We start from the raw sequence: 23915 nt of genomic DNA on the forward strand, positions 1-23915 counted from the left end.
TAAATTATAAAATGGGATTTAATCAACAAGCAAGTTAAATATATTTTAAACAAAATGAAAATGAAAGAGCTAAGGAGTAAAACCAGCTTAAATGTTCTCGAATAAAACATGTTAGAGTGATATACATGTGAACAAATATGTCAAGTCCGAAAAAGCTTTTTTTAGAGGTGTTTTGACAGTTCAGAGTCACCGTATGAGCGAAAAGCTAAATACAGATACTATAACTTTAGAAAATGCGAAATAGATGAATCATATTTGGCTTTTTAGATTCTTTTAAACACATGTAGCTGCTGCTTGTCAATAAGACAATGGTTCTGCGCTCGTTCTTGCTGTCAATTGCGGGAAAAATGATTGATTAAAAGTTTATGATAAACTCATGTGAGTTTCACTCAACTGTGGGCGCAGATTTTCACTCTGAGTCAGATTTTGATACAAACCTGAGTTTTGAGCACAGATGACTTTATGACAAACACTGAACAGCTAGTAAGCTCAAAAAGGAATGGCGTCAAACCACCCCATATAATTCGTTTTAAAGAAAAATTGCTGCCATATGTACTTTTGGATACATAATTTGCGACCTCAGAAACATTTATATATATATATATATATATATATATATATATATATATATATATATATATATATATATATATATATAGGGCAGAATGAGCCTATGTTGACCTATAGATATGGATGTGAAGTATTCACCCATTATACCCAGATGAGCCTGTGTTATTAATATCAGTAGTTGTTATCTTGAAATAACATGCATTGCAATGCTGTGATTGACCAATCCAAATAAAGTGTTCCAAAAAGCCTTGTGATAAGGTGTAATCCGGAGGCATCACAACATCAATCTGCATGTATTACACACTTTTTAAATAACTCCCACAATATCTCTTAGCATAACTAGTTGGTCTAACTAATGTTGAAATGCTTGGAAAGTCTAGACTGTGTTAAGGCATTTTTTGTGCCTTCAAACAGTGAGTGAGAGCAGTCAGTCAAGTCTTTGTTTTCCCCAGAGGTGAAAAGCTGTCTGAGAGGCTCCTGCGGGATGGGGTGTGGAGAGAAGTGTGGAAGGGGAGAGGAAAGCAGCTTAAGATTGTAGACAGACCGCCAAGAAATGGGGGAAGAGTAATAGTCATAATACTAGGTTTAAAATGATTTGTTATCGCTGAGTGTGAAGCATATGTATTGGTGCATATGTGTGTGTGTGTTTCTTCACAGTCAGCTACACTTGATGACAGCTAATTCACCATCCGGCTGAGATTTCGAGGGGCCACACAAATCACTAGCTAAATTCATTCTCCTAGTCTTTAAGTCTCTCTGAGGATGTATCAAAATCTTACAAAAACCACTGACAGCGGGTACAGCGCTCGCTGGGAGAACACGTCAGGATTTTGGAAAGAACAATCTCTTGATGAGTTTCTAGGAGAAATCATGAGGTTGGACATCCTCATGGACTTGCACAGCTATTAGATGTCATTTTAATTACTGATTACTGATGACTGTGTGTTGGTCATGAAGATTTTCACATTTGAACAATCAAAATAGTCTTTGATTCATTAAGTTATTCATTAATAACACACATGTAACTACAAGAATAATAATGCTTCTAATATGTATTTACTTATTTCATATCTGTTTTATATAATGTAAATAATACTATTAACCAGCCCAATCTTGTTCCTGGAGATCTACCTTCCTGCAGAGTTCAGCTGAAACCATGATCAAACACACCTGTTTGTAATTAGCAAGCACTCCTTCAGATCCTATTTAGTTGGGGTAAGCTGCGGTCACACTAGAGTTTGAGCATGTGAAATTCTGTTGTATGGCGCTGAGAAAAGGGATGGGATTAAACAAGATGATTAGACATTTAAAAAGCAGAAACAAATCAAGAATAAATATAAACTAAAGGACACATTTGAAAAAATTATTATTATTATTATTATCATTATTATTATTATTATTATTATTAATAATAATAAGAAGAATTGCTAATGTTATTGTTTTTATCATTACACAAAAATCAAATAAGCAACAAAATTGATAAAATTAATTAAAAACCATGAGAATGACAAAAGTTAAGACAAAGAAAAATATCATCATTAACTGTAACTACTGCTACTACTACTACTACTACTACTACTATTATTATTATTATTGCTATTATTATTATTATTATTATTATTATTATTATTATTATTATTATTATTATTATTAAGTTTAATAAGTTTATGCAAAATGTCTTATATTTTAAAAAAAGGGTTATTGTTTAAAGTTTGTGCAATTTTTAACTGTGGGAAAAGTTAATTAAATTACATTATTAGTTTAGTGTAATAGCAGATTTATCATTTACTCATTTGCATGGAAAAACTTACAACCCAGGCTCATTCTGAAAACACTATATACATTTCTGGAGAGCACAAAATACTTTTCAGGAGCTATGTTTATTTGTTGCTTTTGTTTTCATGAATCCATGAGAGGCTGCTGTGTATGTTTTTTTTTTTTTTTTTCAGATCTCAAAGTTCTTTCGCGAGTCCCATTCACGCCTGCTGTTCTCACATAAATCCACTAGAGGCCACTGTTGACTGATAACTGACTGACTGAAATCACTGACTGACCGATCGACTGACCCCACCCTCTTCCTTCCCTAAACCTAAAAATATGTACTCATATTTTTTCGATAGTCTATACAACAAACTAATCTTATAAAATAACTTGCCTAATTACCCTAACCTGCCTAGTAAACCTAATGAACCCAGTTAAGCCTTGAAATGTCACTTTAAGCTGTATAAAAGTGTCATAAAAAAATCATTAAAAATAAAATTGTTATTAGAAATGAGTTATTAAAAGTATTATGTTTAAAAATGTGCTTAAATTTTTTTCTCTTCTTTAGACAGAAATTGGTGGAAAAAAAATAAACAGGGGGGCTAATAATTATGACTTTAACTGTACATATGTATGCATTGATTGTTTTAATCAATCAATCAATCCATCAATCAATCAATCAATCAATCAATCAATCAATCAATCAATCAATCAATCAATCAATCAATCAATCAATCACTCAAACAATCAATCAATCAATCAATCAATCAATCAATCAATCAATCAATCAATCCACATATATATATACATACATACATACATACATACATACATACATACATACATACATACATATCCTGAATATGACATACACTTGCTCGTATTATGATATAATGTTCTGCTCACACATCCCACCCATCATGTTAATTACACACCAATTAATCTCAATCTATCCTTTCATAGACTTGCACAAGACAAAAACAGGGGTGACCAATTAAAGCAGTGTGACTAAAAGGCCATGACTGGGTGATCCTTCATGCTCATAATAGCCACAGATGCTGGAGTCGCTTCATGTAATGGTGATGCACACTGGCGCCATGTGTGGAGGGGACATTGGAAACATCTGGCATGGCAATATTTGTCAGATTTGCGGAAACTGATTTGGTTGCGGACGGCGGACATAAAACGGCTGTAATTCCCCAAGGCTGTTTATCAGCCTGACACCTAATCACGCAAGAGTCTTTTACCAATCATGATTTCAGTTCTCCAGCCACTGACAGGGGGGTTCAAGCTGTTGTGGTGGGTGCTTGGAGAGTAAGAGGCAAGCAAAAGCAGACACACAATACTGCAGACTCTGTTGATTATAGTAACACGATATATCTGCCTTCATGCTAATAGAAAAGTAAAAGAGCATTTCAGATTTGGGGTTGTTTCTCTGGACTTTTTTCTTTAATTTGCATGTTTGCAGTAAAATGCTTATTTGTGGTTTATATATATATATATATATATATATATATATATATACATACACATACAAATATACATACACACAGACACACACACACACACACACACACACACACACACACACACACACACACACACACACACACACACACACACAGTTGAAGTCAGACTTATTTGCCCAGCTTTGGTTAATTTTCTTTTTTTAAATATTTCCCAAATGATGTTTAACAGAGCAAGGAAATTTTCACAAAATGTCAGATAATGTTTTTTACTTCTAGAGAAAATATTATTTTTTTTTTTTTTTTTTTTCGATAGTCTACAGAACATTCATTGTTCCCAGACTTTATATTTGTAGAAAACTACATGTATGAAACTCTAAACAATAATATATAAAGTTTGAAAGACGATTTCCTTCATTTATTATATTTATTTATTATTTATTATTATATTTCCTTCATTAACACTATTTTAGACAGTAAAGTTTAAACAATTCAACAAAATATTTTTATTGTTATTAAATATTTTACCTTATTATTGTTATTCATTCGCTCATTCATTCATTTTCTTTTCGGCTTAGTCCTTTTAATCCAGGGTCGCCACAGTAGAATGAACCACCAACTTATTCAACATGTTTTTACGCAGCAGATGCCCTTCCAGCTGCAACCCATCTCCGGGAAACGTATTATTGTTATTTATTTATTATTATTATTTTTTTTTTTCATTTAAAATTTTTATATATTTTACATACACAGATTCAAAGAAAACCACAGGTCAACAGAGAGATTGCAAAAGACCAGCTTCTGTTTTAAACTGGACTGACTGAATATCCACTATTAAATATACTATTCAAAAATATACAGAAAAATGTAAAATAGAATAAAACACCCTTAATCTGTTGAAACACATCAATCTCATGGCTCATGTTGAGTTTGCAGCAAGATATTATTGGGAGATCACTGACAGGAACAGTGAACAGCTCCGCCAGAGTGTATCTGAAGTTCGCATGCAAGTTTATTTTACATTTTATGGCAGAAACACCATTGAGCCTCTCTAGATCCTGCTGTATGGGCACACGTTGATTATAAAACACACACAGGACATTAATATGGACAACTATGCGGATATAGTAAATAGTTCACTCAAAAATACATGAAGAGAGACTTTCACTTTCACTTCATGCATAGTTAGTGAATAAACAGACTTATGTTTTTTCAGCACATCTGTTAATTAATTAACTACAATATTATGAACTGATAATCTTCCACACAGCTCTCAGATTCACTGTCAATGCTGCTCTCCGAATCACTGTCTATTTCCCCTGAGTCTGTGTTTGTGTTGCAGCTGAGAAAATTTGCGTGTACATAATGAAACTCCCCTTTCATGCAAACCCTTCCCTCTTTCACCACTGGACACTCCCACCTAACCAAAAGCTAGACTCACCCACTTTCCTGACTTTTTTCAAACTAGAGTCTGAATTTTCATACACGATTTCATGAACAAATGAGTATTATACTCATGTTTTAATATATAAGTGAGTGTATACTGTATATACAGCACACTGACACTGTTATTCTACTACTGTCTTCCATCTAGACAGTAGCATGGCTAGCAGCTTTTCTCATTAACTCTAAATGAACTATGACTCATCTCAAGCAGGAACACGCTTGCAGGAGTAAACTCCACCACTTCAAAGACGGTTAACCAGCCTATTAAACCCATACCATGACACAATCTGCTGAGTCACGCACAACCATAATTATCCCACCTCAAACATTCAAGCTTTCTGCTGTGCTGAGGGCATTTTCACCGATAACATGATGTGCTGCTTCGTTTACAGACAGGGTCATGCCTCAGGATTTAGTCCCTTCTGTCTGGAAGGATAATCTGATGGCAAAAATAACACACTTTATGTTGTCTGCCTGAGAAACATGACACAAAGCAGAAGCTATATTTAATGATGTGTATTCATACCTTTTAAATGTTGGATAAAAAGCCATTTTAAGGCAAAAAATAATGTGTCACAGCCACCAGCTAGAGTGCCCACCAGACACACTAGAAGGCACTCAACACATCACATCGGACACTCAACTGGACTACACATCCTGTAGTCCTCTGCAAATCACACCTGATTTTCATTAACTTTAATTACACTAGACCTGTAGCCCATTATCAGTTTATCTCAAACTATAGCCCTGTGTTTTAGTCTGTGTTTTAGCGGTTGGATGTGGTATGTTGTTTTCTGTGAGTTATAGTCCTTTAGCTTCTTGTATTATTATTAATAAACACTTTTTGCATGTGGATTCTTTTCTCACCTTTCCCCTGGACCAAACATAACAACCAGTAACACTTTGTAATAATGTCCCATTAGTTAATATCAGTTAATTTATTTCCTAACATAAATAAACAATAAAAAATGCATGTATTTATTCACTTTTGCTAACACAGTTCTTTAAATTAAGTTGTCAGCTCATGTTAACTCAGTGCATTAACTAATGTAAGAATTTTTATAATGCATTAGCAAATACTGAACTATAATCAATAAATGCTAAGTGTTTTTCATTATAACTTCATGTTAGCAAATACATTAACAAACAAAACCTTTTTGTGATGTGTGTGCATGATACCACTTAACCCTATTTCTTTCTTTACCTTTGATCTAAACTGTGTTCAACTATTGCCCAAAGAACTTGCTGGTCTCAAACAGAATCAGAGAGCAAGAAATAGAGTGAATCGAGAGATTCAGTTTTAATTTATCTCAAAAATGACAGATGAGTATGCAACAATAATCCCCATTTCCAGGGTTTGAAATTAACACCCGCCAACCTGCCAATAGACTAGCGGCTAATGCAAATCAGCACACTAGCCAACTTGTTCCATCACTTTGTATGTAATCGCTATCAGAACCCTCATCCAAAGAGAGCTTCAAACATCAAATCTGAGAATAAATGTTGGATGAACAATAAATGAAATGACACATATTAACAACAGAACTACCAAGGCAGTAATTTTGACCAATATAATGCATGAATGCATGAATATTTCCAAATTAACTCAAGAATATTTCCAAACGTACCTCTATATACATTTCGGGAGAGCGCCTAATATGTCTTTCTCTCATGAGTGCCATTTGTTCCTGCTGTTTTTATGTAAATCCGCCAGAGAGCACCCTTACCTCTTAACTGCTAGGTGCAGCAAAATGTGTTACTTTCAAATATGCTGGGTACAAGAAAGTGTCAAAATTCTGAGATCAAAACAACAATTTTGTGAGGAAACAGCCAGTCATCTCATAAATTGACAGCCTGTCTGTTAATCTTTAGCATGTTTAGCATTAAAAGTTACTTTTATTATTAGCCTTATGTTTATTTTAGCTATGTTTTTTTTTTATTATTTACAACAAAATAAATGCTGGTAAAATGATAAGAAAAAGTACAGATAATTTTGTTTATGCAAACAAGGACTGAATGTAATTCAGAGATTTTTGAATTTGGTTACACTTTAGCATAGGGACCAATTTTCACTATCAACTAGGGGCCTGTTACTAGACCCACATGGAGTCTGCTTGCGCAGAAATCCACAGATTTCCTGGATCACAATATCATTGTGATATGATAATAATAGTAAAATTAAAATTTACAGATGATATATTTACATAAAAAGTTAGTAAAGTCAGTGTTGGTCAAGCTACTTAAAAAAATGTAGTGAGCTAAGCTATTAGCTACTCTACTTAAAATGTAGTTTAACTACACTAAAAGCTACCCCCTGGGAAATGTAGCAAACTAAGCTAAAAGCTACATGGCAAAAGTAGCTTAGCTACATCTAAGCTATTTTTACAATTTTCATTTAAGCAACTTCAATCCAAGTGAATCTTATCTTAGTGATCAATAAAACTGTCAATGTAACATATGAGACATAATAGTTCAGTTTAGTTATTTACTGTAAGTAATTTGCTGTACTAAACAGACAAATATATAGAATATAACAGCAAAAACAAAAAAAATCCAATAAAACCAGGTGTTACACATTTAAATTCTTTGGAATGAGCATTATATTGTATGTATAAGTGCTGTCAATTGATAAAAAAAACAAAAAAAAAAACAACTAATGACACATTTGACGGCGCATGCTGAAAGGCAGAGGAATGCGCTGTCTTTGACAGCTCGCGACTTTATCTGGCACTTTCACTGATACATTTACATGGACACCACTACTCCGATTTTAAAATGATTAGGATAACACTCTTATTTAGAGTCGACCAAGTAAGCAGCAATTTTTGATTACCTTAAAGGACCAACGAGTCACAAAATGTAGATTTTTATTCTTTTTCTGTTCGCCATGCGGTATCGAATTCCATAAAAACAAAAGTCGAAAGTTACAAATGAAACATAGGAAATTAGACTCTGGAGGAAACGCAGGTAAGCCTGGTAATGTGATAGTATTTGTTTTATACTGAAACTTGCCTTAAAAAAAATGCTTCCTTTTTCTTATCCATATTTCTTTGCATGTTGAACACACGTCAGCCACAACAGAAAAAAAAAAACAAAAAAAAAACTGCAACTGCGTTGATTGCGTAACGCGTTAAATATTTCAAATAAATAATTAAATTTTATTTTAATAATAAAATAAATTTATAATGATATAATTTAATAAATTAATATCTTCTGTCTTTTAGAAGAGATATTTTATGACAGACTTGATTTGTTTATAAGTGGATCTAATTGGATTTGCATTGTAAATATTAAATAAAAGTTAAAATGTATTATTTTTATTTTATAATTTAAGTTTTATTTATGATTGTCCTAAAATCATTCCCCATTAATCTGCAGATTTTACACAAAACTCTCAGCAGAAATAGCAAAAAAAAAACAACAACATTAACAACATATTATTAAGATATTGGCTGTTTATTGGTTTTAGAAAATTATGAATAAAATTAGCCAATGAGAGAAAAAAGTAATTAAACCCTCCGCAAAAAGATGAAACACAGAAGTGCCAAATATCTTGCAGAAAAAAAGAGGATATGCAAAGTTTTCATAATCATCATCATGTCTTCCTCAAGTCCGGAAACATGTTACTGGTTTGTGACATGCTTGTTTAAGAATGGGCAGAAAGCAGGAAAAATCCAGCTGTGCAGTACAGCCTAGCAAATAAACTGGTTCAAAAAAAGACTTCCTAACTAGTTTCAGCTTGTATCAAAATCTTGTTAAAACCTGTTAACTTATAGGTCTAAAATGACCATTGACCATTTTAACAGTAGAAAACAGAATACACTTTTTTTTTTAAGTTTGATGATTTATTTTTTTAAATAAAATTTTATTATAAAGCATCTAATACAAATTATTAACTTAAATGAGAGATAGTATAACATTTAGAGCAGGGGTCTCAAACTCGCGGCCCGCGGGCCATTTGCGGCCCTCAGTGCAATATTTTGTGGCCCGCGCCGACCGCTGTACACTGACAGAATCAGCGGAGCGGGGAGAGAGAGAGCTTCCAGCTCCGCTGATTCTATCCGTACACAGCGGTCACTGGCATTCCCCGCCCGCCGTGTAAACAAAGGAGCGGGGATGCCGGTGACGTCACCACGCACCCCGCCCCTTTGTTAGACGCTGTGACGGGCGGGAAGAACCAAGGTAAGCTGTTCCCGCCCCTGCCTGCCACTCAGCTACATCCTGCATCTTACAGGGCTCGAAATTGCGACCATTTTGGTCGCATATGCGCCCGAAAATTAATCTATGCGACCTCATAATATATTTGGGCGCATTAGTGCGACTGCTGATAATAGTTGTAGTGCGACCTGTCTTGATTTTTTGTAAAAACATGCTGAATCGCTCTTCACTGCCGCTATATTGGTTCATATTAGCTGTCAATCACTCAAGGTATTCCGCTGTCAGATGACAGGGAAGGAGCTTTTATGACCACGGTAAATGCAAACGGCAGAAGAGTAAAACCTTAAAGCACACAGGTTTGCAAACCCCACCTAAAATTGAGGTGCAGATGAGAGCGATTATGACACGTCACGTGGTGAATAATGATCCGCCAGCTGAGATCAATCGAGTACGCGCTTCATGGAGAAGGCGCCCGAATCTCCATGCGTTGCATTCACTGCGTGTTCAGCGCAAATGTCCGCTAAAAGTCAAATCTAATACTGTACATATCATTGCCAAAGAAGCTCGCCTTTACTAAATTTACACTGAAACTGCGTCTCATAACAAACAGCGGTATTCCGCCGGTGGTCATTGCAAGAATCGTGCGCTGCCTGCTCATAAATTGGGTCGGCTGACTCGCCAGCTTTTCCACTAACACAGAAACATGAAGATCAGCTCAGACTGAACCTTTAAATTGACACAAACTGAAACCAAAACTTCTAAAGAGTGATAGAAGTGAGACTTTACTTTCTTTCTTTTGTCTATTCTTTTTTGAGGTGTATATTATTTTTATTTTTTTATTTATTTACTGATGACTGCTTTGCAGCTTTCATCATTGAATTGAATGATTTATTATAATCTTTTGTTTGTTTTGGAGCAGAAATATTATTTATTAAATTGACATGCATATAAAAACAGCAGTACAAAATAAATATTTCTTACTGCAATGCTTCATTTTTGTTTGATGCAAACTATACAATTATTTTTCATAAAGTAACAGACTTTTTATAGCAGATAACCTACATTCATGCACATTCAAGGCAGTATCATAATGAGAAATGTAATTCATTTTTACTATTATTGTCATTTTCATCATCATTAATATTCTATAATTATTAGACATTCATTTTGGAATTATTGCACACAAATATCAATGTCTTCGCAGCATTAGTTAGATCGTTTTTTCTGGTTTTTGTCAGTCCTATTGACGTTGTTTTAAAATACAATAAATCCCTTAAAAAGCAATTTGCAGCGGTGCTCAATCATTTTTGGTGGATGCTCCTTAATTTTTTCTGATGCTCCTAAATTTATTTTGGTGCTCCTAAATATTTGAAGTTGGGAGCACCGGTGCTACCAAGTAAAAAAGTTAATTTCGAGCCCTGTCTTATATATATTATAGGTAGATACAGACTGGTACAGACTGATGTGACTGTAGTGGGGTGGGGGTGTTTTATTTATACATATATACGCCTTTTTTTTAGGTGAGGGAATGGAAGTTTTGAGTGACTTCCCCCACTTTTTTCCCTAGGACTAGGTCTTTTTGGGAGCACATATTTGTGTGAGAAGTTATTCTCCACCTTGAACTTCAATAAGTCAAAGTACAGGTCTAGACTTAATGATGATCATCTTCAAGCCATACTGAGGGTCTCAACTGCTTCCGCTCTAAAGCCAAATGTGGTTCAGATTTGTGAGAAGAAGCGCTGTCAAGTCTCTGGCAGTAAGGAGTAGGCAAAAGATGCCATGTTCAGAAGAACTGTTCATAATCTTCACTCAATGTTCTATTAATGTTCAGGACACTTCATGTTCAGAAGAAATAATTAAAACTGTTAATAATGGCATTTGAGGACTTTTTTTTGTGAAATCCCTTATGCGGCCCAGCCTCACCCAGACTTTGCCTCCTGCGGCCCCCAGGTAAATTGAGTTTGAGACCCCTGATTTAGAGGATAACATGTGGACATATAATTGTATATAATTTAGTTCTAAATTAACAGTAATATTTATATAACTGAACAGTTATATTCTTTTTTTTTTTTTTTTTTAAATTGTCATTTCATTGAAAACTATAGCAGATTAAGTGTTTGAGACATTTTACATGTAAATGGGCAGTATTAAGTCAATGAGATTAGGGCTGGAAATCGCAGTTTATCTTGCTGACATCAATACTTCATTTATATGCTTTGTTCAGCCATCTCCACCTAGCCACTCTCCACCCTCCTAAAAACATATTATAGACAAGACATCCTTTTCTCAGATGACTTGATTCAGATTTCTGAAAGACTTGTTTAGGACTTCTTGAAGATGCTGTATAACTGCACACTAACCAACAAGTCTCAATAAAAAAAGAAATTCTGCTTGATCGAGTCTCCTGGACTGGGCTCTCATTCATTCATTTTTTTCCCAACACATACTATCTAAATCTGTTTTAAATTTAATAAACACACACACACACACACACACACACACACACACACACACAAGCACATGCGCACACACGCGCACACACACACGAACACACGCACACACACACAAATCATTTTTGTGACATTTAATGATTTAAAATATAGCCTGCAAAATATATTGGCTAAACTCCAGTTGAAGACTCAGTGTGTGTGACATTTAACATCCCACACAACACACAATTACTCAACAACCACTCACTTGACATATAAACAGTATGATGCACTTAGCACTACATGACTTGAGTCACTAACAAAACAACAACAATGCAAACAGTGAAAACAATCTACTGATGGCACATTGCATGCTGGGATGTCCAGCCAAATAGACATCATTACCTTTTAAAGGGCATTTACAACTTCATTATTATGCAATGAAGGCTAGGTTTACTGGCTCAAAGACTACGTATATGTGGACATCAATAATCAAAATATTTGCCTTAATCTAAATAAGACAATAATATGATTGAGGTGTTTACATGAGTTACTTTTTGAATGTTCCTGTCATGATAAATGTTATAGCGCATAATTCGATTAACTTCATTGTGACTATACATATTTCATCTAGAGTTTCATATAATTTTGGGTGTTTAATTTTTGATTTGTTGGCTTTAACTGCAGTTTGGCACTTTCACTTTCATTTAGGAACATTCCATGCATGGCCCCCGTGACAAAAGAGATATTGGATACGAGCATGAACTGCTGGAAGAGTGTTGTTTTAATGAAATTTGATACTGTACGACGTATGGGGAAAATAACCTCTGCATTTCATGATGCAGGTGTCTGTGGTCCTTCACTAACTCAGTAGATGCAGAGAATAGTGTCAAACAGCCTTGTGTGTATAGACTATCCTGTCGCAAAATGCAGCAAGAATCCTATGTGATGGTAATAGTTTGATTGCGGTGTTTACATGTTTGTACTGCATTGCAATAATAAAATAGGCCTACTCCACATATCTTAATTCAATTTCTGTTTAGTTTGATTATGACCTTACTGTACATTTATACTGAAGGCAGCGAGAGCGTCAAAGTTTGGTCTGGCCACCCTGACAACAACAATGTCATGCTTTCACAGCTCCAGCAGTGAGAGCATCAAAAATCACCACACTGATCTCATATCTAAAGGAGCCGTTGCAGCATATCAGCAAATCATGTACATTCTCACATAATGTCCATGTGTCCAAAATATTCAGAAGCAGCAATACTGTTTTGTACTGTCGTTAGTTAGCATAAGATTCCAGTAAAAAAAAAAAAAACATGTATACCATTACTGCACATCAGCAACTCGCCAGTAACTTTTTGTTTTCAGTGCCTGCATGAAAAGATTATAAATAACTGGAAATCCGGCGATTGCAAAACTAAAACCTTTTGGGAGCAACTGTGGTCGGAATTGTGGTTTACAGGACTGTGTTCTCTGGAATCTTCTCAAGCGGTGGATTTCTACATTCTGATTGCTTGTCACCAAACCGTGTAATAGTTCATTACCATAAAGTTGACCTGATTCCAACTCTTCTCGATACCCACAAAGGCAAAGACGCACTGCGCCGCCTCTCAATGTTTATCGCTGCCGGTTCCCATTGAAGATGAGTGACTTCCGGCTACTTTGACGCTCTTGCCGCCTTCGGTGTGTACGCACAGTTAGTCAGATTAAATCAATATAAAAAAAAATGCTGTTTACAATGCTGACTCTTAATCAGAATATGATCTATTAAAACTGGATTATTGGTGTTCATGTAAACGTGCTCACGTAAAAAACTTCCTTAAAAAAAAGTACTAAAAAAAAACACTAAATACTTAACAGAATTGAGCACAGAGTCAAGTCAACATGAGAGTTATTAGCAACATGACTAATATACTTAGAACTAACATTTCAACTCTGAGATACTTGATTTAGTCGCACAGCTTTTAATATTTGTAAAGATAAACTGGGAAAAATTGCCAAAATCAACTCTGACAGGTTATACTGAATAATATCTAGCAAGGATAAGTGCTGATATTTCCCTAATGAAAACTGTGGATGTTATAGAAGAGGAACAAGATTTAGGATATTGGGGAGACGTGCCAAATCCTGATCCTCCCAAGGACTGAAATAAATAAATGAATAAAGCATGCTGCTCAGTATTCCACTTCCTTCTTGTTCAAAAGTGCCACTCCTTCAGTTATGAAATCTCACACTTTTGTCCACTATGGGTTAAAAGAAATTTCCCCAGTGTGTCACAAAGCAATTTCACACAACTGAGAAAGTCGAGATGCAAGTGCTACTGACAAATCTGCCTCTTCCACCTGCACTGAATCCTGTGTTTAACTTAAGCTCTTTCTTCCTCTTTCTTTAAAAAATAAACACTCACACGCACACACACACACACACACACACACACCGAAGCATACACATGCATACACGCACATGTGCACTCACACACACATACACACGCACGCACGCACGCACGCACGCACGCAGGCACACACACACACACACACACACACACACACACACACACACACACGCACGCACGCACGCACACACACACACACACACACACACACACACACACACAATTGGGGGTATAAGTGAATAGTTGTTCTTTTACTTTATTTTCAGTTAATCATTTAGAAATCATTGTAAATAAACATACAAATAGGAAACTACATCCAACTCATCACCCAAGTTATGTCAAGTAAACAGTACAGATAGACATTACATTAGATTAACTGTATGAAAGTATAACTGAAATCTATGTCCTCATTACACTGTAATTTAAAATAGCACTTATTCTCTTTGAGGAGTTCTAAACTATGTCTGGAATTGACATTTATTCAAAGAAAATGCTTATGGCAGCTGGGAATTTTATAGCTCAGTGCAAATGAATGGATCAAAATATTAATCTTGAAGATGAATCGCTGCATTAGAGGCAACATATGAGAACTTCTGGGTCCTAATGAACTCTCAAATTAAATATTAATAAATCAACCTTGCCAAGCATTGCACAGAGTATTTCATTATTTGTATATACCTACATATTTTAATTGACATTTTATATAACAAATCGTCAGACTTTCATTCATTCATTTATTTTCTTGTCGGCTTACTCCCTTTATTAATCCGGGGTCGCCACAGAGGAACGGACCGCCAACTTATCCAGCAAGTTTTTACGCAGCGGATGCACTTCCAGCAACAACCCATCTCTAGGAAAAATCCACACATGCACTCATACACTACGGACAATTTAGCCAACCCAATTCACCTGTACCGCATGTCTTAGGACTGTGGGGGAAACTGGAGCAACCAGAGTAAACCCACGCGAACGCAGGGAGAACATGCAAACTCCACACAGAAACGCAAATCTTTGATTTGTCTATATTTCACCCAACATATAGTAACAAACCAGAACTTTTAGACTGTAAGAAAAAAAAAAAAAAAAAAGAGAGAAGATCAGAACAAGTGCCAAATGGGTTAGATGCCAATCCATTTTTTTGTTATGGTCAGTGCCACCTTATGTATAGACAGGACTTTCCAATCATTTTTTGTTCATTTTCATGTTTGTGGGCAATTCTTCTTGGTTTATTGCAATAGGCTCAGTATGACAGGGACTTTATATCTAAATATACAGTATATTGTATTGTTATACATTTCTCATGTCCTTCAAAACAGGGATGCTTGATTATGGAAATACCATAATCACAATTATTTTAGTCAAAATCAAAATAACGATTATTTAAACAGATTACCAGTGGGTTATATGACCAAAATAATTTTGATTTATATATATTTATTTAACAATTTATGAATTTGACCATTTAAGCACATACATAAAACACCAGATTTTCCTTTTCATGCTTTTAAAAACACAAATTAATCATAAAAACTTCAAACAATGAAGCTTGTCCCATGCTAACATAATTAACATGTTTATGCAAAAACAATTGCATAAACAATTAACATAATTACACTGATATCCACGTAAAACTGAGCTTTGCTGAAAAACAAATGCAGACTGCTGGAAAAAGGTGGGGAATGACTCAATAATCGTTTTATCTTGATTAATCTTTTTTTTTTAATTTTTTTTATAAATATTAAAGGCCAGAATCGAAAAAGAATTTTGATTCTTCATAAACCCCTACCTCACATGTTTGCATTCACACCAAATGTATCTTACTGCTAGTAATAGGCTACCCATTAGCTGCGTTTCCAATGTTGTGCCAACAGCGAGCATGCCAGTGAGAGCCAGGGCCAGTCGCCTTTCCTCAATCATTTCCGGGCCCTGATCAGGCCAAATCCGGGCTTCCTCTGGGCCAGCGGCCAGTCTTTTTCGGCCCGCTAAATACCTTGGGCCAAAGACAGTCAGCTGGGGCTTCGGAGCAGAGTGAAAGCAGAGGCGGAGTTTGCCTAAGTCTGGTAAAGATGGTGTGCCGCCATTAGTTTTCTTATCGCACATGAGTACATTAGGAATGCAACAATACAGTTAGCCCACGGTTCAATACATACCTCGTTTTTTTTTTTTTTTTAACACGGTTTTCAGTTTGGTTCGGTTCTCATTGCTTGACACATGTTTTTTTTATAGGCAATAGGAACAGTAAGAGGTTAAGGAGAAAAAAAACAAAAACGATTTATTACAATACTCATTTTGTTTTGTTTGTCAAGAAAAGTACACTAGTACCTAGTGTATTGTATATATAAAAAAAAAACAATAATGGAGAATTTTTTAAATATTATTTATAAAGTATTTGGACAACATGATATTAATCAAATCGAGCAAACAGAGCCTTTTTTGGGGTGAGCGAAATCATCAGAAATGACCTTCTTTTCTGTCATCCAGTCCTGCACTGTTCGTAAAACTGCATGTAAATGTGTTCTACTATATGTCCTTAAACAAGTGTTTATGTTTTTATAAGTGTGGTAAAATAAAAAAAAAAAATAAAAAGAATTTTAAATGTAGAGAAGCATAGAAGGATATTTAATATTTTAAATCGTAATTATTTTGCTTTGGGGAGAATCCGTGGAGATATGCTGTTCTGACATAAATTGGGTTGAAAAAAGGCACTAGGGGGTACCGAGTGAGTTGAAAAGGTATGCCAAGGAGTTCAGACATCAAAATGTGACTAGTTTGGAGTGCGAACACGTTATTTTATTCACCACCTGCAGCACCTGAAGGCTTCAACACTGAACAACTGAGGTGAACTGACATGAAATGACAGTGAAGAAAAAGCATGTTAACAAGAGAAAGACAAGCAAATACACCATAGTCACCCCTGATTTAAGTGATTAGAGCTGAAGCGAGGCCATGTGGAAGCAGAGGGCCTCAAGCCAGTCTGATCTTTCTAAAACAGCTCTCTTTGCTGTAACCCAGCTGATCCACAGCACCAAAACCTCCATCCCAAGTGGCATCATTAAGGTCAGACTCTCTCCCTAAATGCCTCAGATTTCTCCCTTTCTTCCTTCTCTCGCCTCCTTGTCTCCCTTTCTCGCTCTCTCTATTTCTCCACCTATAATCCTCGCTCTTAACCTGCGAGCAGCCAGCGGTGCACAAACAGTGGTTAACTTGTTACGCTCATAATTCTGCAGTCAGACTCTCCCTATCATTTCTGTCTTGAGCTGAATTTCATCTCGGCTCCTCAAAGAGGTCAGAGTTTTACACTACACTGCCGCTCCGAGAAGCCACGGAATATCAATTCAATGAAGGATCCAATTCATTCTCTCTGTCTTTTACAAGCAAGCATTTAAAGGATAAATCTGAGCCTGACGCGAGGCTACTCATCGTAAAACTAGAGGTAAATGGACTGAGACTTCCATCCAGTGTGATTGTCTGCATTATCAATCAAATGTACTCTGCTGTAGAAACCGCAGATGAATACTAAAGCATTCAGCGAAGGAAACTCAGAGATATGGATTGATACGCAGAGATGTAAGTTTGTGTCGACATCAATTAACAGTAATGGACTAACACGAAGCGGTTCTCTGAACATACAAGGCTTTTGTGAATAAAATCAGACTTGCAGCCCAAGGAGAAACACATTGTTTTGATTCCTGGAGTGTGTAACAGAGAGACCCCATTAAATTCACAGTTTCCCTGCTGGAGGAAAGCAAAACAAACAAACGAGAAAAAAATTTAAAAATAAAAAAAGGGAAAAGAAAACAACATGTCACCTGCATTTGTTATATTATGAAAAATACTAGCAACATGTTTCTGGTGATCAACACATTATTATAATTATACCGTTTATAATTATACAGAAGCCACTCCAATTATTGTTACACTCTAAGAAATGCTGGGCTTTTTAAACCCAAATTGAGTAAAATATTAACTAACCCAAACATTGTGTTAAATTTAGACCTTTTTTTTTTTTAATATTAACCCAGAAGATGGTTTAGTCCGAATTACAGCCAGAATAGGGTTGAAATAACTTTATAATTTTTTAGTTTAAGATAATTTTATACTATTGAATCATAAACTCTCAAAAAAATAATGCTGTGTATTATTATTATTATTATTATTATTATTATTATTATTATTATTATTATTATTATTGCGATTATTCTTTTGTGGCTGTTTTATATTTGTATTTCCATAAATATATTATTATTTCTTTTATTATTAGTCAATGCAAAATCAAAAGAAACACAAAATTAAATAAGTCAACCGATGATCATCATTTTCATATAAACAGCACAACAGAAAGAAAATATTTGTGCCAAACTACAGGTTCATTCGCTGTTGATGGATCTTCATCCAGGCTTAATCTGCTGGTGTCAATCTGTTACCTGAATCCAGGGCCATCTGTCATTCTCGGCTGCAGTCCAGGCGTTCACCAGGCCCTTCTTATTCAGCCGGGCAAAGTAGGGGTACCACTTCTGGAGGCCGAAGAGAGCTCGGTGAGTAGATGAGGCTGTTATCTGCTGGTTGGAGATGATGCCACCCTCCATGCCCAGTGGACCAGAACATTCTGTGGAATACACACAAATAGAGAGGTTACACAAGGTACAAAGAAATCGTGTCGCAACTTTACAAATACAAGTTTTCACAAGAAACATATACTTGGTACTTTGGTATATACTTGTTATTTGCACATCATTATTTTTGTGTTCTGTGTGAAGCTGCCATATGCTTGATGTTCAAAGACACAAGTACAGACAAAAATAACCTTTGATCCCAAAATAATTTTGTGGAAAGTTTGCTGACATACACAGATATAAACTTTGTCATTATTATTATTATTATTATTATTATTATTATTATTATTATTATTATTATTAGTAGTAGTAGTAGTAGTAGTAGTATTTTTAAACAAAAGTGTTTATGTTAGGTTTATTTTAGTAGATTGAGACAGAACATCAAACTAATAGTAATACTAATATTAATAATAATAATAATATTAATAATAATAATAATAATAATAATAATAATAATAATATTAATAATAAGAAGAAGAAGAAGAAGAAGAAGAAAAATAACAATAATAATAATAATAATAATAATAATAATAATAATAATAATAAAATGAGTTACAATTTATTTGATTTAATATACAGTTAAACATACTTTAAAAAAGCTTATTCTACACAGATTTTGAATAAGCATGTGCTTCTTCTTGAGCCACAAAACTTATTATGTTCAAAACATATTGAAGTGTATGTATATATATATATATATATATATATATATATATATATATATATATATATATATATATATATATATATATATATATATATATATATACTAAACTAAACTAAAATCGCTGGGTCGAGCCTCGGCTCAGTTGGCGTTTCTGTGTGGAGTTTGCATATTCTCCCTGCGTTCACTTGGTGTGAATGTGTGTGTGGATGTTTCCAGAGTTGGGTTTCTCCCGTAAGGGCATTCGCTGCATAAAAGCTTGCTGGATAAGTTGGCGATTCATTCTGCTGTGGCGACCCCGGATTAATAAAGGACCTCGGACTAAGCCGACAAGAAATATATATTGTAAATGTCGTCAAATATTAAACAGTTCAGTTAAATGTTAAATATTTTATCAAAATAATAAAATTCTGAAAATAATTTTCGGAATTCAAAAGCACTAATTCTTTGGTGGAAAATCTTATCTCCAGCTGTTTAGATAAATAGCAGTAGATTTCACTTTAGTCAAGTACTTGGGTTCAAAAACATCTTCAACATAAAACATGACTTTAGTATTTTCTTTTTCTAATCTTTTACCAAAAAAAAATGTAAACTAGTTGTGTTTAACTACACATGTTATATTTAAAGGGCACCTAGGTTACCCCTATTTCCAGATTTAATATAAGTCTTTTGTGTCCCCAAAATGTGTCTGTAGAGTTTCAGCTCAAAACACCCATCAGATTATTTATTATAGCTGTCTGAAGTGTCTGTGTTTTAGCTGGTAAAACCTGGTTGGTGTTTTTTTACTGGGCCATTAAGGCTAGTCCTCGTTACAAAGTTCACGCACACACACAGCGAGGACACACACACACACAGCGCAGACACACACACACACATAGGGCAGTCGCAGACACACACACACACACACACACACACACACACACACACACACACACACACACACACACACACACACACACACAGCTCAGACACACACACACACACAGAGAGACAGCTCGCGCGTTTAGCTTTGAATTATTTTTGGCCGCAAATGTGACAGGATACAGGTTAATATTCACTGCTGTGTGGATATCTGTTATGTTAATTTACAAAATAAACCTGATTTAACGTCCACTAACCGTGATTAAAGCATCTTCTTTTATAATTGTTCTGACATGCAGCTGTGCTGATGAAGTGAATCGGAAGGTAATCGCTGTAATGCATTACACACATGCACTGTTTTAAAACATTTTAAACTTGTAAAACTCACTCTTGATCACGTTTGAGGATGATTGATGATCCTAGCAAACTGAACAGACCTTTTATTCCAGGTTGTTTTGCGCACATCATGTGTTGATATGATTATATGCGTTACTACGGAGACATGTTAATGTGCGCCTGACATTCAATATTGGTGGGTGGGGGAACCGCACTCCTACATCAAGTTGTAGTCTGTCTGAAAACCTCTCCAATTGGTCCACCATTTTTATGTTGTTAAATTCTAAAAAAAAAAATAAAAAAGGACTGGGTGTGTTTATATCATCCCAATATGACAGTATATACACTATACCTACACACAAGTCTGTCCAAACAGATTTAAAAGTGGATTTTTCACCATAGGAATCCTTTAATATTTAAAAAACGTGCATGAATTCTTAATCATTTTACTTTTATAAGTTAAATTTAATTTTTATGTTTTTTTTTTCAGTTTTTGTTTAAACAAGTAATTTTTAGCTGCATCCCAAATGGCACACTATACACTTTGCACTTATGCACTATGTACTTATGCACTGTACACACATGTACACGAACACACACACACACACACACACACACACACACACACACACACACACACACACACACACACACACACACACACACGTACAACAGCATATGATATGTAAGTAGTGTTGTTCCAAATGGAACACTAATGTATTTTTTTTTACTAAGCAAATTCAAATCGTTTCCTTTATGACATTTGACAGTTGCTAAACTAGTGAAACAAATTACCAAATAATATCTGCTATGAGTACAGCCGCATTCACCATTGTGAGGTGCTAATAAATTTTGCAGGAGAATACTGCATTCACAATCCAAAATAAATAAAGGTTTTAACGGTTGAATAAGTGCATGATCCGGGTGATTAAAGTGGACTTACTTTTTCCAGTTTTCATCGTGAACAAACTACTTACACTATTTATACTACAAAGCGGCGTAGAACAGTACATAAGAATGCAATTTGAGACGCACCTATTGTAAGATGTGCAAACACTAAACTTTACTATGATCGAGACTTATGTAAACTAGAATTACTAAAACTGAAACTAAATATAAATGATTTCAAAAACTAAACTACAGAAACCATTAAAGACACAAACAAATAAATAAATAAACAGAAATTTAAAGCGGCGTCACGGTGGCACAGTCGGTAGCACAATCGCCTTACAGCCAGTAGATCACAGGTTCTAGCCTTGGCAGGGTCAGTTGGCATTTCAGTGAGAAGTTTGCTTGCTCTCTCCATGTTTGCGTGGGTTTCCTCCGGGTGCTTTCTCCCACAAGCACAAAGACAATTGGTATATGTAAATTGGGTAAGCTAAATTGTCTGTAGTGTATGTGTGTGTATGAATGTTACCCAGTAATGGGTTGCAGCTGGAAGGGCATCGCTGCGTAGGCTAGATAGGTTGGCGGTTCATTCCGCTGTGGCGACCTCGTATTAATAAAGGGACTAAGCAAAAGGAAAATCAATGAATGAAAGAATGAAATTTAAAGCAATTGTAAACATAATTTTGCAATAAAACCAGTTAAAAAAGCTAAACTATAATAATCTTGCTGCAATCACTCTGGAAACAACAATCCTTTACTTATTCCTATATCCTTCACAAAATCTCTCTAATGGACATGCTGTCTTTTTCTCTTCCGTTACAAAAAAATGATTCCCTTTCGTTCAGCCTCTGAGTTGATTTCCTCAGTCCCACCTGGGGACATGATTTCACCAGCAGGAATCCCATTTTTGCATGTTGTTTTCATTAAGGGAAATATTGGCCTTGGTGTTCTCATTTTCAAAATACTGAAGCTCATAACAAGCCGTAAGTGAACATGTTTCCATGCTCTTGTAATCTTCAACCTTGAAAGGTGTGATTTGTTTCTTTTCAAGGCTCTCTTCCAAAAAAAGAGGTTTTAGGGGCATGTCTCTTGCTTTCAAGTCAGCATGCTGTTTTCAGAGACCGCACGCCTGCTAATGCTTAAATACGTAAGCTGTGTGAACATTTAATTGGAGATGCATGACTTCCAAGGAAATGTAACGCAATAAGATATTCTAGCAGTGTCAAAAAAGTCAGTTTTTATTTTGGTTGCAATCATCACTTTTAGCTTTGTTTGGCTTCTTGCCTTAAAGCTCCCCTCTCTCTCATCTGTCTCTTTCTGTCTCGGTGTAAACATCCTCCAATCTCTCAGAGCTGAAATATTGCCAATGACCTCAACAGGAACAGAGTTTTAACTTATCAGAGATAAGACACACACTTTAATGGTAAAATGTCTTACAACTGGGTTCCACCTAAATCTAAAAAAAAAAAAAAAAAAAAAAAAAAAAAAAAATATATATATATATATATATATATATATATATATATATATATATATATATATATATATATATACATATTTTTATTTATATACAGAAACTTGTGTGTGTGTATATATGTGTATGTGTGTGTGTGTATATATATATATATATATATATATATATATATATATATATATATATATATATATATATATATGTGTGTGTGTGTGTGTGTGTGTGTGTGTGTGTATGTATATCCTGCCTTGTATCAAGGGTTACTTAGCACACTTCGGGCCCATTAGTACCAATTGAGCATCGTGTCAATGCTACAGACTCTCTGAGTATTGTTGCTGACCATGTGCATCCCTTAATGACCGCAGTCTACCCAACTTCTGATGGCTACTTCCAGCAGCTTAACATGCCATGCCATAAAGCGTGAATCATCTCTGATTCTCTGGTTTTCTTGAACAAGACAATGAATTCACTGTACTCAAACAGCTCCACAGTCTCCAGATCTCAATCCAATAGAGCACCTTTGGAATGTGGGGGAATGTTTGCATCATGGATGTGCAGCCAACAAATCTGCAGCAACTGCGTGATGCTATCATGTCAATATAACCCAAAATCTCTGAGGAATATTTTTAGTACCTTGTTGAACCTATGCCACAAAGGATTAAGGCAGTTCTGAAAGCAAAAGGGGGTATAACCCAGTGCTAGTAAGGTGTACCTGTATCTAATAAAGTAGCTGGTTAGTGTGTGTGTGTACATACACACACACACACACACACACACACACGCACACACACGCACACACACACACACACAGAGTTTTTTCTATCATGCATGAGTAGGCAAAATCATTGGAA

The 23915-nt window shown here is 35.2% G+C and overlaps 1 protein-coding gene across 3 annotated transcripts in view; it reads right to left on the reverse strand.

Annotated features, from left to right (window-relative positions):
- The window catches only part of edil3a (EGF-like repeats and discoidin I-like domains 3a), a 326360-nt gene that overhangs the window by 84920 nt on the left and 217525 nt on the right, over window positions 1-23915 (reverse strand). For all 3 annotated transcript variants that reach the window (XM_005165251.6, XM_005165250.6, XM_001332580.10), the window contains one exon: window positions 18653-18834. In XM_005165251.6, the coding sequence (XP_005165308.1) occupies window positions 18653-18834 (182 nt within the window). The remainder of the gene's footprint in view (window positions 1-18652; window positions 18835-23915) is intronic.

Source organism: Danio rerio, chromosome 5, assembly GCF_049306965.1.
Source record: "Danio rerio strain Tuebingen ecotype United States chromosome 5, GRCz12tu, whole genome shotgun sequence".
Lineage (NCBI taxonomy): Eukaryota > Metazoa > Chordata > Actinopteri > Cypriniformes > Danionidae > Danio > Danio rerio.